This window comes from Budorcas taxicolor, chromosome 11 (assembly GCF_023091745.1).
Source record: "Budorcas taxicolor isolate Tak-1 chromosome 11, Takin1.1, whole genome shotgun sequence".
Lineage (NCBI taxonomy): Eukaryota > Metazoa > Chordata > Mammalia > Artiodactyla > Bovidae > Budorcas > Budorcas taxicolor.
Genome location: NC_068920.1, coordinates 105,320,753 through 105,335,402, shown reverse-complemented (window position 1 = coordinate 105,335,402; position 14,650 = coordinate 105,320,753). Strand labels below are relative to the sequence as shown.

General features: G+C 51.0%; 1 protein-coding gene across 1 annotated transcript in view; it reads left to right on the top strand.

Moving 5' to 3' along the window:
• NCK2 (NCK adaptor protein 2) overlaps nt 1–14,650 on the top strand; it is a 118,136-nt gene that overhangs the window by 100,587 nt on the left and 2,899 nt on the right. The window contains exon 4 of the mRNA XM_052648371.1: nt 4,746–5,455. Coding sequence (XP_052504331.1) covers nt 4,746–5,455 — 710 coding nt within the window. The remainder of the gene's footprint in view (nt 1–4,745; nt 5,456–14,650) is intronic.

Sequence of the window (14,650 nt, the reverse complement as noted above, 5' to 3'; positions counted from 1 at the left end):
TGGAGCTGACTGCAGAGCCCCTCAGGCTGCTGACCAAGCAGGCTCCTTCTCTCCTGCACCCCACATCCCACCCTTTGCCCACCACTGCTCTATGTACAGGAGGGCAAGTGGGCATCTGGAGGGCTCCTGTTGACCTGAGCTGGCCAGGTCTGACTGTCAAGCATCAGTGATTTGGGGCAGGCTGGATGTTCCTTTGCTCCTCACCGAGCACTTGTTCACGTCATCTTTGTCTCCAAGTCATTCCCTGATCTCTCCAGGCTGCTGTCGCTTTCTCTCAACTCTCAGCTTCCTTTCTCTGCTTCTGAACTCATGGATTCTGTGAGCGTCTGGATTGTCCCAGTGGTTCTCACAGCTGGGAAGCCTCTGGAGGTCCGGAGTGTTCAAGCTGGGGCTGTGCCTACGTTTCCTCCTGGAAGCCAGCTGTCCTGGGGTAGCTGTTGGCAGGGAACCTTCATCTATTTTGTACTTTTGATTTTTAAGGAGCAAAACAGAAGCAAAACAGTTGAGGGTCTGACTTGGGAAATTTACAAGTGGGCATTTATAGTGGAGCGTGAATTGGTGGTGAAGTGGTTGGGGTGTCTTTCTGCACTGATGTGAGGTAATGGTCCTATCATATTAGCCCATGTGCTCAGCCAAACTCTAGTGACAAGAGTTAGCTGTAGGAACCAGATGGACCACTTACAGTTCTTCTGTGGTTGTTTCTTGTAGCCTAGTGTGTACAGTTGAGTTTGAAAAGTGAGGTTCATTTGACAGCTTGGTGTCTCTGTAGAATCCTGGCAAGAGCCTGGAGATGACCTGGCCCAGAGCTCTTCTGTGACAATCAGGCAGGTTGACATACTTGTCCAGGGTAACAAAGCGCTTCACGGCACAGCTGGGAGCAGCCCCGGGCCAGGGTGGGTGGCAGGAATTGCAGTCTGGAGCCCAGCCCCTTAAGACCCCTCTTGGAGCCTGCATGTGCCTCGTCACCAGCGTATGCCTCGTCCAAAGTGGCATGTGGTCCTAGAGCCTTGGGAGATAGGGTGTCTCTTTTACTCTCTCCCTGAAGGCGCACTTTGCACTGAGGAGCATCTTCTCCTGGGACACTTCAGAGGGGCCCTTGTGTCTCAGCAGCTCCCAACCCAGCAGGCAGGACTGGTCAGCTGTGCACCCCCCACCCACCCAGTCCCACAGGAGCATTTGAGGGAAAAACAGACACATGCACGTCTCTGGAGAAAGCACCATCTGTTGTTTTCTCCACTGGACCTTTGTCCTCACCCAGAAAGGAAAACAACGTATGGACTGATAATAGCAGTAAACACCACAGTCACAGTTGTACAGCTCTTGCTGTGCGCTGGACACTGCACACGTCCTTTCCTCAGGCTTCTGACCCTCACGGTTGCCCCACCCACCCCCGCAGGGCCACTGACATCCTCCTGCTACAGATGCAGAAACCCAGTAGAGAGAGTGCAGAACCGCCAGGCCGCAAGCCAGTGGGGCAGGAGCCGAGCTTGGAGCCTGGTCAGAACTGGGGTTCAGTTGTCTGCCAGCCATTTACCCCACAAATGTGTTGACCCTGTGTGCACTCTGTTCTTCGTTACTGTATTTCATTTTACCGAGCAGGTGTGGGCTCAAAAAGTTGCTCTGTGAGCCTCTGCCAGTGACAGATGCTAAGTGATGCTTCAGAAGGTCATAGTGAATGCTTGCCACCTCCCAACCACTCCCTACTCCCCCAGGCACATCACATTCAGAGATGCTTGTGCTGATGGATCGGGTATATGTGTTGAGAGGTACTAAATATGTATTTTTAATTACAATTTATAATGAAAACCTTTCAAAAATTCTTTTCCCTGGCATCTGTGCTACCATTTGACTTTCACATTTGGTAGAAAATCCTATACTTCTGAACCAGTGTTTTTTTTTTTTTCAGGCTTACACATTCAGTTATGTTATTTGCCTGCCTGCTCATGGGGGAACGGGCTCTCTTAGGAGTAGGAATGGAAGTTCTGCCTCTGGACTCGTGGATCCATGTGATGGTGTGCTCTGCCCTGACACGTCTCCCTCTGTGCCAGCTCCTGGCAAGTCTGCCCACGGGAAAGGGGACCATCTGGGCACGTGGATGGTGACTTGCTCCTTTGTCCCGTCAACCTGACCCAGGCCATGTGGGTTTGCCACAGGGATGGGAGGTCCCATCCATCCGACAGCCATCCATTTCTCCTTCCTCCCTCCGGTCCTAGACGTCCCCTCCCTGAACTTGGGGCTCTGTATGGCATATAATAGCACGTTTCATTGCAGGGTAAGGTGTAAGCCTAAGGTGCACATGCCTAGGAATAAAAAAAGTAAAACCTCCTGGGTTTACTGCAAGTTGGGAGAGTGGGGACACAGGCAGGTGGATCAGGAAATGGTGCCCTCAGGTTCTGGGGACATAGCCTGGCTAGTGTAGGGCCTCCCGCCCTGGCCATGGAGTTGCTGGCTTACAGACATGTGGTGCCTGGACGGGGAGGATCTCAAGGCATATGGAGGGGTCAGCAGTGCATACTTGGGAGTGGGGAGCAGGGGTGGGTATCAGGCTGCTCCTAATTAACTTGAGCTTTCCTGGCATCCCAGGTGTGTATCCCTGGAGAAATCAGTCTGCAGGGACTGATGAGGCAGACAGACTTGTGATGGTGAGATAGAAAATGGAGCTTGTGAACCCAGCAAACACTAGTTGAATGCCTGGCCTGCGCCAGGCCCCAGGCCCCGGGACGATGAGAGCGGCAAAGGGAGAGGGCGCTGGGCAGGTGGGTGTGTGCGCCGCAGGCCTGGGGCCCCCGGTGGTGTTGCTGATGGGTCTGAGCACATCCAGGGATCAATCCCCGTTTTCCTCTGGAGGGAAGGCATCTAGCGAGTGAGTGACAGTGGTGCTGAGCTGAGTATGTGTCTGGGGCAGAGAATGCCAGCCGGGGTGGGTCCACTCTGGAAGCCAGCACCCAGCTCCCCATGGTCCAGGCCATCACGACACCTCTTTTTATTCCTTTGATCTCCCCACTGGACAGGGGAGTAGGAACTAAGGGAATTCTCAGGACCAAGCTGTCTGTGTGCTGTTTAGTTCCTCAGCCATGCCTGACTCTGTGCGACTCCAGGCACTGTAGCCTGCCAGGTTCCTCTGTCTGTGGAATTTCCCAGGGAAGAATACTGGGTGGGTTGCCATTTCTTCTTCTAGGGGATCTTCCCAACCCAGGAATCTAACCCTAAGTCTCCTGCATTGGCAGGTGGCTTCTTTACCACTGAGCCTCCAGGGAAGCCCAAACTGTCTTTACTGCGGGGAATTAAGGGAGAAAGAAGTACAAGCTATCCATAGACATGCATTGGTGTCCTTTTGGGAAAAAAAATAAAGATCTGCCAGTGGCCACAGTTTCCCTACTGTGGAAGCTCCCATGCTGGTGTAGCTCGGAGGCGTGGTGGGCAAGTGGCCACCTCTCAGGAAAGCCCAAGAAGCACAGCCAACCCTGCTGTCCAGGGGCACGTCCCCAACTCGGGCATCGTGCCTTCCTCCCTAGGCTCACTTCTACAAGGTTGCAGAATTCTGTGCATTTTAAGCAGGTTAAATCATTTTACCCTAGGGCTTTTCAAGCTGTATTCCTCATGCACAGGAAGTGATGTTTCACATGGCAGCTTGGTCCTGACTCACATATGTAACTGAAGCAGTTCTGTGTTTAATGCACTCTGACATCTTCTGTTTTGTTTCCTTTTAAAAAGAAGACGGCGCATACATACAGGCTGCTCAGACCCCCTTAAACTGATTTTCTGATCCACTTGTGGGTTTGCCACCAGAATATGAAAAATTCTGCCTTAAATTTACTGCATGCGCTGTTTTTTCTAAGTCACTCATCACTACTTGTGCGAAATCTGTGCAGTTTTGAAAGAAGGGCAGGAAGGAGAAGGGTACGGGTTTCGCCCCAGGGTTGCTGCTCTGTTGCCACCCTGGGAGGGTGCTGAGTGTCCCCAGAGTGGAGGACAGGTGGTGGCCGGCAGAGCAGGACAGGCTTGAGGGGTCTGAGAGCGAGGGAGGGTCTTCAAGGTCCTTTGGTCCAATTTCCCACCCACAACACAGAAGATACCTCTGTCCTGATGCAGAAGATATTTTTGTACGGATGCCTTTTTGTTTATTTTGTTTTCCTCCTAGTGGCATATGGCTGCTCTCATCATTTTCACTGTTACATCATTGCACTGTTTTATCCTCATGGTTCAGAGAAGGCAACGGCACCCCACTCCAGTGCTCTTGCCTAGAAAATCCCATGGACGGAGGAGCCTGGTAGGCTGCAGTCCACGGGGTCACTAAGAGTCGGACACGACTGAGCGACTTCACTTTCACTTTTCACTTCCATGCATTGGAGAAGGAAATGGCAACCCACTCCAGTGTTCTTGCCTGGAGAATCCCAGGGACAGGAGAGCCTGGTGGGCTGCCGTCTATGGGGTCGCACAGAGTCAGACACAACTGAAGCGACTTAGCAGCAGCAGCATCCTCATGGTTTGCTGGTGCTCTGGCCTTTTTTTTTTTTAAGGAAAGCAGAGATCAGATATGGTAATTCCTAGCTTTCAAGCATTTGGCCACTGTTAACTCTGTTGGTGACTGGCTGGTCACCAGCCAGGGGCCAAGTCCGGGGGGCAAGTCCCTTCTGCATCAGTGTGCACGCGCTGCCCCTTGGCTAGGGCCCTGCGTGGAGCCCTTGCGGGGTCCCACTCCGCTCACCCTGGTCCCTGTGCTGAGCTTTGCTGTTTCTCCACAGGCCTCGGAAGGACCCGTCGGAAGACAAGCGCACGCGATGCCTCCCCCACGCCCAGCACGGACGCCGAGTTCCCCACCAACGGGGGCGGCGCCGACCGCATCTACGACCTCAGCATCCCCGCCGTGGTCAAGTTCGCGTATGCAGCAGAGCGCGAGGACGAGCTCTCGCTGGTGAAGGGCTCGCGCGTCACCGTCATGGAAAAGTGCAGCGACGGCTGGTGGCGGGGCAGCTACAACGGCCAGGTGGGCTGGTTCCCGTCCAACTATGTGCTGGAGGAGCTGGACGAGGCAGCCGGCGATGCGCCCGGGGGCTCAAGCCTGCGGCCCGGTGCCACGCTCAGCAATGGGCAGGGCGCGCGGGCGCTGCAGGTGGTGCAGACGCTGTACCCTTTCAGCTCGGTCACCGAGGAGGAGCTCAACTTCGACAAGGGCGAGACCATGGAGGTGATCGAGAAGCCTGAGAATGACCCCGAGTGGTGGCGCTGCCGCAACGCGCGTGGCCAGGTCGGCCTGGTGCCCAAGAACTATGTGGTGGTGCTGAGCGAGGGCCCGGCCCCGCATGCTGGCTCCGGACCCGCGGGGCCTGCTCGTGCCGGTCGGTTTGCAGGCCGCGAGTGGTACTACGGGAACGTGACTCGACACCAGGCCGAGTGCGCACTCAATGCGCGGGGCGTTCAGGGAGACTTCCTTGTGCGGGACAGCGAGTCCTCGGTGAGTGCAAGATGGGGTGGGTGGGCAGAGGGATGTGCGTGTGTATGTGTCTGGGTGTGCACATATGTGGGCATCTCTGTGTGTGCACCAGGCGTACGGGGCTACTTCTTCCTGCCTAACAGCGAGTCCTCAGTGAGTACAGGGTTGGATGGCTGGAGAGGTGTGCATGTATGCACATGTATGTGTGTGTGTGCATGTGTGTGTGCACCTCTGTGTGTGTGTGCACCTCTGTATGTGTGTACCAGGTGTGCAGGGCGACTTTCTCATCAATACAGAGTCATTGATGAGTGTGGGGCAGGATGGGTGAAGGGGTGTGTACACATGTCTGGGTGTGCACAGGTATGCATCTCTGTGTGTGTGTATGTGTGCAACTTCCTTGTCAGAACAGAGAGTGCTCAGTGAATGTGGGGCGGGGTGGCTGGAGAGGTGTGCATGTGTGTGCACATCTGGGTGTGAATGTAATGCACATCTAGGTGTGTACACATGTGTGGGTATGCACAGGCTTCCTCCTCAGGGCAGAGAACCCTCAGTGGGTGGGTGGCGCACAGGAAGGAAGCAGAGCATCAAAGTGTGTGAAGGTGTATGAATGGCCTCAGACAGTAGGGGTATGTGGGGCTCATGTTAAGCAAGATGAACACAGATGCTCTATACAGCCTGTGTCCTGAGGCCCCAGCCCCACCTTATGCTGACATCCACTTGGACTGCCCAGCCTTGGCTGTACCTCTGCTCCTCAAGGTGTGTTCTTGTAGGTGAGATGGCAAGTATGGAGTGTCTCAGCTTCTGGAGACTTTGCTGCCTCTTGAGTGGGGTCCCCCCTGTTCTGTCCTGCAGACCCAGACATCATTTTCTCCCCGGTTTCCCTGTGTTGATGACCCAAACTTGTTTCCTCTCTTGGTCTGAGGTGCATCAGATGTTCTCAGCAAGGCAGACACCCTGTTTCTGACACAATGTTTTGTTGGTTGGTGTTTTTTTCTTTTTAAAGTGTGTAATCCTCAGTACGTCTCTGCCACAGGCACCACTGAGTTTATCTCTGAAAAGCTTTTAAAGCACTCAGGAACAGAACTAAAAAGGAAAAGGGCAATTGTTTTAAGAGAGGGGTTTGTGTGTACAAGTTGAGTCAGCGGTATGAGGCCTCTCGACTTGGAGCATACCTGTTTCCAGCACAGATTTGGGGTCTGTGTTTCAGGTGTGTGGCCAAGTCTGTCTGGGAGAACTGGGCTGTCATTCCAGGTACCTTTTTGTGTTTTCATTGTGGAGGTGCTAAGCTGGTTTTGTCAGTCCTTTTAAATATACCTGCCAGAGTAAAGCAAAAGTTCTGAGGATGGAGTCCAGTATGATCATTTTCTGTTGGTTCCTATAGACTTCAGTTTAATTGTATAAATGCAACCTGTAAGACTAGTCAGCCCGTGCTATGTACTGTAATTGTCCCCTGAAAAGGTTGATACTATGATTACTAAGTGCACAGTCAAGATTCCTGTTGACTGATCTAGAGGGAGTTCAAGCCCACAAAAGTGGTTTCCCTTCAGACAGAGAAGGGCAGCTGTGATGGGGTGGAAACCAGCCCCCCAGTGGTGGCAGCAGCTCATGGTGGCGAGCACATGGGACCTAAACAGTAGCTGCATCTGAAATCTGGGCAATGAGCTTTTCTCATCCAGAGTCAGTGGTTTCTGGCAGGACATCACATTAAGTTGTTCTCACATGAAGTCTGCTCCATGCACAGATCAGGAGGCTTCAGAGAATCGGGTCCAGAGCACTTGCAACCCCCCTGAGCAGAAACTCAAAGAAAGCACCAGAAACCCCGTCACAGTAGGATGTGATCGAGGGACAAGGATGATTCAGAGTCAAGGAGTCTCATCCTGATTTAGGAACATTGGGTTTGAAGAAGCTTCTTAGAAAGGAGAGGGGTAAGAGTAGCCCCCCAGAGTGAAGACAGTGCCCCCAGGTTCTTCTCTGTGGGGCTGGGGAAGGGGAAAGTCTTTAGCAGGAGGCAGACAGTGTCACTGGCTTAGAGAAAACCTGTGACTTGTCCAGGCCGTGGTCACTGTCAGACCTTGGGACCAGGTCCTTTTAGAGGTAGAGGAGGGTAACTTTCTTATCTACACTGCACTCCTAGGAACTTGAAGAAGCAGCAGTGTGACATTTGTCTCGGGTTATGAGAGGAGAAGGCCTTTTCTAAATAACTAAAGTATTGCTTGTTTATTTTAACCATTTTTGTTCCTTCTGTTTTAATTTAGAAAACTGAGCTATGACAGCTCATCGTGTGCTGGGCCACTGGCTCTCGGGGTGGGGAAGAGGCTCTCTGGGACTTGCTTAGCTCTGCCGCTGCCATGGCCCCAGCTTGGCCTGAAGGCTGCCATGTGGCCCAAGGGTGTGCTGGGCTGCTTGTCGGGCTGGAACTCGCTGTTACACGTGGCACTGTCTGCTGTGTGTGCGCCTATCTTGTGCCAAAGAGATGCTTAGGGCCTCTCAGTCGTGCTGCTGCTCTTCTCCTGATGGCAGGGCGAGCCGGCTGCACTGTCTTCATGCTCGTAACTAGGTCTTTGCCCACCTGTCATCTGCAACCGTGAGGAGCCGTTCAGATGGACAAGTCCATCACTTATCCATTTTCTGCCTCCACTGCCTCTGCTTCCTGCCTGCACCTTCCCGTCTTCTTTCTGCCTGTTGTCTTTTCCCTGTTCACTCTGCCATCTCTAAGGTGAGCGCCTACCGTTCAAAGCTGCGTGAGCCCGAAGCCCCACAGCCTGACCCGGCTTCAGGGTCCCGTTTCTGCAGGATCCACAGGCATCCGCATTCAGTTTCCTTTTCCTTCCTCTAGGTCTGTGTGCTCAGGGCTCACCTTTGGTCACTGCAGGACCTGTGATTCCTCAGTAAGCATAGCTGCTTTTTTAGAGTGCCTCTTCAAGATGCGTTTCATTTTTTTAAATATCCCGAACAATCTCAGTATAAATGAGCAAGATTCTTGCGTGATACTTTGCATTTAAAAATATTCCATATTTTTCTCTATTGAAAAGTAAAAAGATCTGAGTTCCGGTAAATCTGTGCTTGGGTGGGGGGTCGGGGGGAGGGGTGGACATATTTCAGAACAACAAGCAAAGCATTGGCATATCCTACGATATCCGGGGTCAGTGATGTGTGGGTATTTCAAAGGCGTGTGTTAGACATGGTTTATCAGCCAGCGAATGGACCAGATGACCCTGCTTCGGCCCTTTTCTATCTTGCATCTCAGTATCGAGTTTTCTCTCCCCCCTACCTCTTGCTCTCATTCCTCGCCTCTAATTGTCATTTACCTTTAGCAGCTAAAGATGGAACAGTGTCAGTTCTTCGTATTTAATCATATTCCATCCAAATAGCATTAAATCTAGAAAATTCAAAATTCCTACCTGCCTTCTCATCTAATGCTCATCGTAAATCCTTATGTATTTGTTCAGACTTACTCTGTGGATACGGCTAGGAAACTATTACAGTGAAGAATAACCAGTAACTAAATTTCTGTGTACTCTGTAAACTGTCAGTGTTTTATTTTTTCAGTTGCTGTAGAAAGTGACAGCTTACAAACTAGGTTGAGGTCTGCAAAGCATCAGCCTGTGTTGTAGGAAGCCGTTTTTCTCTGTAAGATGTTAAAGATCCCAAAGAGATCATCTATTTCCCCATATTTTGTGTCCCTATGTTTTTGTGTCATTTATTACAAAGGGCTTTGGGTGGAGTTTTATCTCTGCCGTATTATGTGTAAAAGAAGGTGAAGAGTGCTGAATCCCCTTTTTTGGAGGGAGATACTGTAGAAAGTGGAACAGAGGGCTGCTTGTTACCTGAAACCTGAATTGTGGCGAGAGCAGAAGGAGGCGGTGCAGGCGGCTGGGCTGTGCCACTGGGTGCCCTGGGGGAATCCCAGTCACGTGGCCAAGTGGCTCCTCCTAGTCCACGGAGGAGACCTCCCATCGCCCTCTCCTGCATGCTGCCCAGACTCTGCTCTCTCCTTCTGTGGACCTGCGCACACATCTGGAAAACTGTAGAGTACAGCTGCCCCCATCCCCCTAGCACCCCCCTCCCTGCGCAGTCTAGGCACACACGGCGTCCACACCTCACTCCTCCTCCTTTCCATCTGGGAAGCCTCCATGAGGCGTGCTCCTGGGTCCCACGATGGGGCCTGTGCTCACAGTGTAACTGCCTTCATCTGTGGCTGTGCTGTCCCCATGGCAGCCAGGTCGGCACTGGAGTGCATGGTGTGTCATCCTGTCGGCCGTTGAGTCCCAGCACTGCATGAGACCTTAGAAAATATTCTCCACATTCACTGATGATGCAGTTGTCCAGCATGTGTGTGTAGATTCAGAGTGACTGGGAGCCAGCAGCAACCAGAGGAGGTGCCAGCATGCCCAGCCCTTCCTCTGTGCCCACTGACCCCTGGGCTTGTGAACTCAGGTCAGACTTGGTGGCCTCTGGCTCAGGATTGCTGCCACCAGGGGTCCAGACCTCCCTTCAGGCTGCAAGTGGAACATGAAGAGAGATGAGTGTCCAGTAAATCAGTGGGAACTGAAAAACAGTTCTTTCAAACTAGAGTGTGTGAGTGTGTGCATGCTCAGTAGCTCAGTCCTGTTCAACTCTTTGCAACCTCATGGACTGTAGCCCACCAGGCTTCTCTGGTGAAATTTCCCAGGCAAGAGTGCTGGAGTGGGTAGCTATTTCCTACTCCAGGGGATCTTCCTGACCCAGGCATCGAACCTGCATCTCATCTCCTGCATTGGCAGGCTGATTCTTTACCACTGAGCCACCTGAAAACTCTGTCAAATAATTCATCTGTAACAGTATTCAGAAACATTTTCATAAAACCCCCAGATCATTAGCTCCCTTGATGTAAATGTTTATTGACATACTTGCTGTTGTTGTTTAGTCACTCAGTTGTGTCCGACTCTTTGCGACCTCATGGACTGCAGCATACCAGGCTTCCCTATCCTTCACCATCTCCTGGAGCGTGCTCAAACTCATGTCTGTTGAGCTGATGATGCCACCCAACCATCTCATCCTCTGTCACCCTCTTCTCCTCTTCTCAATCTTTCCCAGCATCAGGGTCTTTTCTAATGAGTCAGCTCTTCACTTCAGGGGCCCAGAGTATTGGAGCTTCAGCATCAGTCCTTCCAATGAATATTCTGGGATGGTTTCCTTTAGGATTCACTGATTTGTTCCCCTTGTAGTCCAAGGGACTCTCAAGAATCTTCTCCAGCACCAGTGTTTGAAAGCATCAGTTCTTTGATGCTCAGCCTTCTTTATGGATATACTTCTCTCATGTAAATTCACAAGTACCTATTAGAAATGATTCCCCCCAAGAATTAAAAGCTGTAGTGGAAATTTAAAAAAAAAAATGTATCTTGGGACTTCCCTAGTGGTCTAGTGGCTAAGACTCCAAGCTCACAATGTGGGGGACCCAGGTTCAATCCCTGGTCAGGGAACTAGACCCTGCATGCTGCAACTAAGACTCAGAGCAGCCAAATCAGTCAGTATTAAAAAAAAGAAAAGAAATGAGTCTAATAAATTGTAATATGAGAAAGGTGTGCACAGCTGGCACATGTATTAATAGCACCAGTGTAAACCTTTCCGTCTTTCTACTCCATTTCTTATTAGCTGTAACTGCAGAAGGACTGTGAACAGGCTTGTCTCCTAGGCTGGAGGGCTCCATTTTCATTTACAGAAGAGAGGTAATTCAGGCTTTGCTCCCAGTAATCTGCTGACCACTGCAGTCAGTTAGCAAGGAGAAAAGAACATAGAAATTGCTAGGGTTTCTTTGCACTGTATCCCTTGTTTTTAACAGCACACAAGCACAGGCAGACCCAGAGCGAGGGGTGGGAGGCCCGCAGCCTCAGTAGGCACACTCCGGCCCTCCCAGCGAATGTTTTCTGCCCTGATTGTGGTTTCTCGGGGGCTTTCCTGGTGGCTCAGATGGTAAAGAGTCTGCCTGCAGTGTGAGAGACTCGGGTTCAATCCCTGGGTTGGGAAGATCCCCTGGAGAAGGAAATGGCAACCCACTCCAGTATTCTTGCCTGGAAAATCCCATGGACAGAGGAACCTGGCAGGTTACAGTCCATGGGGTCGCAAAGAATCGGACATGACTTCACTTTTCTGTGGTTTCTCAGCAAGTGAAGGGGAAACACCTTGTCCGACGAGATGAGCTGGGGAGCCCAGATGGAGGGAGGAAGGTTTGCATTCTGCTGTGCTCAGCTCTCCGTAAACATTTCTTTCCTGGAGGCCGGCAAGCCCACCTCTTCTCTCTACTGCTAGGAGTCTTTACTGCCTGTCCTTTGAAAACAGTTCCTTCTCGACTTGCAGGAGAAATTCTGCAAGAAGTGTTTACATTTTGGTCTCAAGATGCGGGCGAGGAAAGTACTTGCCCACCGGAGATGGTGTCTGAGGCATCTCACCGACCTCTAGGGGCCAGTGACTGCAAGTCAGTCCCACCCCAGATGCTGGGTTCGTGGGCTTCAGTCCTCTTCTCAGTGTGGTTGAGCCAGCAGACCCCTGTCAAGTTTCTGTGACATGCTTAGCTTCAGAGGGTCGCTGAGCCTTCCTGCCCTGTGCCCACGGCCAGTGCAGACCAATGTGGCTCCATCCTTCACGTGACTTCCCCAAGGCTGTTGGGACAGACAAGCCTGTAAGGACCAAGACTGGTGGCCCCAACTTCTCGGGGATCCACTCCCCACCCCTCCACCCCCCACCTCTGGAGCAGCCCCTTGTCAGATCCAGGAGGCTGGCTTCTTGAGAAGGGAAGAAAATCCTGGCTGTGCCACCCAGGGGGTCCCCTGCAGGGAGTATCTAGAGCAAGGTCTGACCCTCAGGGTAGAGTCAGACAGGCTTCCCCAGCCTGGGGGTGGGCTTTGTCACGGAGCCACCTCCTCCAAGGTGCGTCTTAGCATGTAAATCACATTCCTGTCTTGTTCTCATGGCCCTGAACACTTGAAAGCACTGTGGGTGGTTCACTCAGGCCTCATTTCAAACTGCATCTGAAGCCCCTGGAAGGCCCTGCCCCTGAGCTGCTCATTCAGGGGGTCTGCAGTGGGGCCTGAGAATTGGCTTTTTCTGACAAGCACCTAGGTGATGCTACTGGACTTGGGAGCACAAGTTGAGACCCCTTGGCCCAGTTCATCCTCAGGCTTCCTTTAGAACTTGGTGACATGTAACAGTGCATTTTAGCACATAGATCAGAAGCCAGAGATGCTGGAATGAGCGTTCTCTGAAGGTTCAGCACCCCCTGCTTGGTATAAACTAAATTCCTCCCATGTCCTTAACTTCAAGGTTTCTGCTTAGGAGCCCACAGAATTAAAAATTACTGTCTCTGCTACAGTGACCAGTTTTACTGCCGTAATGCATATGTACAGGAGACATATCAGGAGGCTAAATTAAGGCGCTTAAATTAAAAGCAAATTCAGAAAGTCAGCTGCTGATTGTGGGGCATAAGTAAAATTGAGTCTATCACATAGTGACGCCGTCTCACGCACTCCCTCCGTACGATGCCACTTTGTCTATGAACTGATTAAGAGTCTCTAAAACTAGCTCAGTGCCCGGCTGGTCCTAAACGTAAAACTGAAGTCGCCTTCTATCTTTATCAGAAGGCACAGGCTTTTGGCACAGAACGTATATGCTTCTAAAAATGAACAGATCTTGAAACTACACATTGCTTCTTGAAAACCGGAAACCCCAAGAGAGAGCTGAGCAGTCCCTAACATGTATATACTGCTGGACACAGGGCATGGTGACTGCTCCAGTCTTCACCCACCAGAACTGACTGCCACGTGACAGGGGCCAAGGGGCTGATGCTCAGGGCGTCCTGTGCAAAGCACCTGTCTGGCGGTACCTGTTTACTTTGTTCTGTTTTCAGAACCATACACAGCATCCAGCTTGGGTGAGAATACTGATAACACTGAGGCCAGCTCACATTCATCTTGATCAGTCTTGTGTAAATGTGAAAATAGCAGTGATTTGAGAATTGTGCAGTTGATTACTTAAAATGTCCTTCTGCACCGTTTAGACTATTTTAACTTTTTTGTATTAAAGTATGGCCAATTAATGAGGCTTTCCCGGTGGCCTCAGCAGTAAAGAATCCGCCTGCCAATTCAGGAGATGCAGGAGACTCAAGTTCGATCCCTGGGTCAAGAAGATCCCCTGGAGGAGGATATGGCAACTCACTCCAGTGTTCTTGACTGGAGAATCCTGTGGACAGAGGAGCCTGGCAGGCTACAGTCTCTGGGATCACAAAGAGTCGAACACAACTTAGCGACTAAACAACAGTGGCCGATTAGCAATGTTGTGATAGTTTCAGGTGCATGGCAGAGGGACTCAGCCATACATACACATGTATCCGTTTTCCTCCAAACTCCCCTCCCTTCCAGGCTGCCACATAACACTGAGCAGAGTTTCTTGTTTTATACAGTATGTCCTTATTGGTTACCTGTTTTAAATATAGCAGTGTGCACGCTGATGGCTGGTTGATCCGATGAATCATTCATGATGACTCATTTCTTTTTGGGGGAAGGGGCATAAGAGATCAAGTTGGGGAAATAATTTTTAAGTTCTGTATACCCCTATCCACCCCTAATCCTCTAATGAATGGCTGTGATTCTGGAAATAACACACAACCCAAAGCCTAACTGGATCTAGATCTTCCCATCTCTTCCTGAAATTTTATTCCCCCAGTGTTTCCTGGGCTTCCCCCAAGGCATTGGGCCCTGGGTTTAGTACAGAGATAAGATGAGGTTTTCCCCTCAAAGATTTATTTGGTCTGTTTTGGGCAAAGGGACACACAATTACTAACTAACTAACTGAATATGTCTATCTCTGTGATACTTTTTAAAAATTTATTTATTTTAATTGGAGGATAATTACAATATCGTGATGCTGACAGTTATGACTGTTGGGGACCAGTGGCCCACCCCAGATCTGGGTTCTCCTGGATACCCCTTTCCCTGAGTTGTCATTGGTTTATATGGAGTTGTCTCTCATTTTGCAAGATCTGTTCACTTTTGATCAAACATTTGCAGAGTCAGTGTAAAAACCAATGAAGGGATGCTTGTTGGTTTTGTCCTGGTGGGAGACATGTGAGCAGGGGCTGGGTTGGTGGGTCGTCACCAGCAGTGAGTTGCTGGTTTGGGGAAGGGTGAAAGTCTGGGCTCAGAATTCACTTTAGACCTGGATCATACAGCTCCCACCATCTGT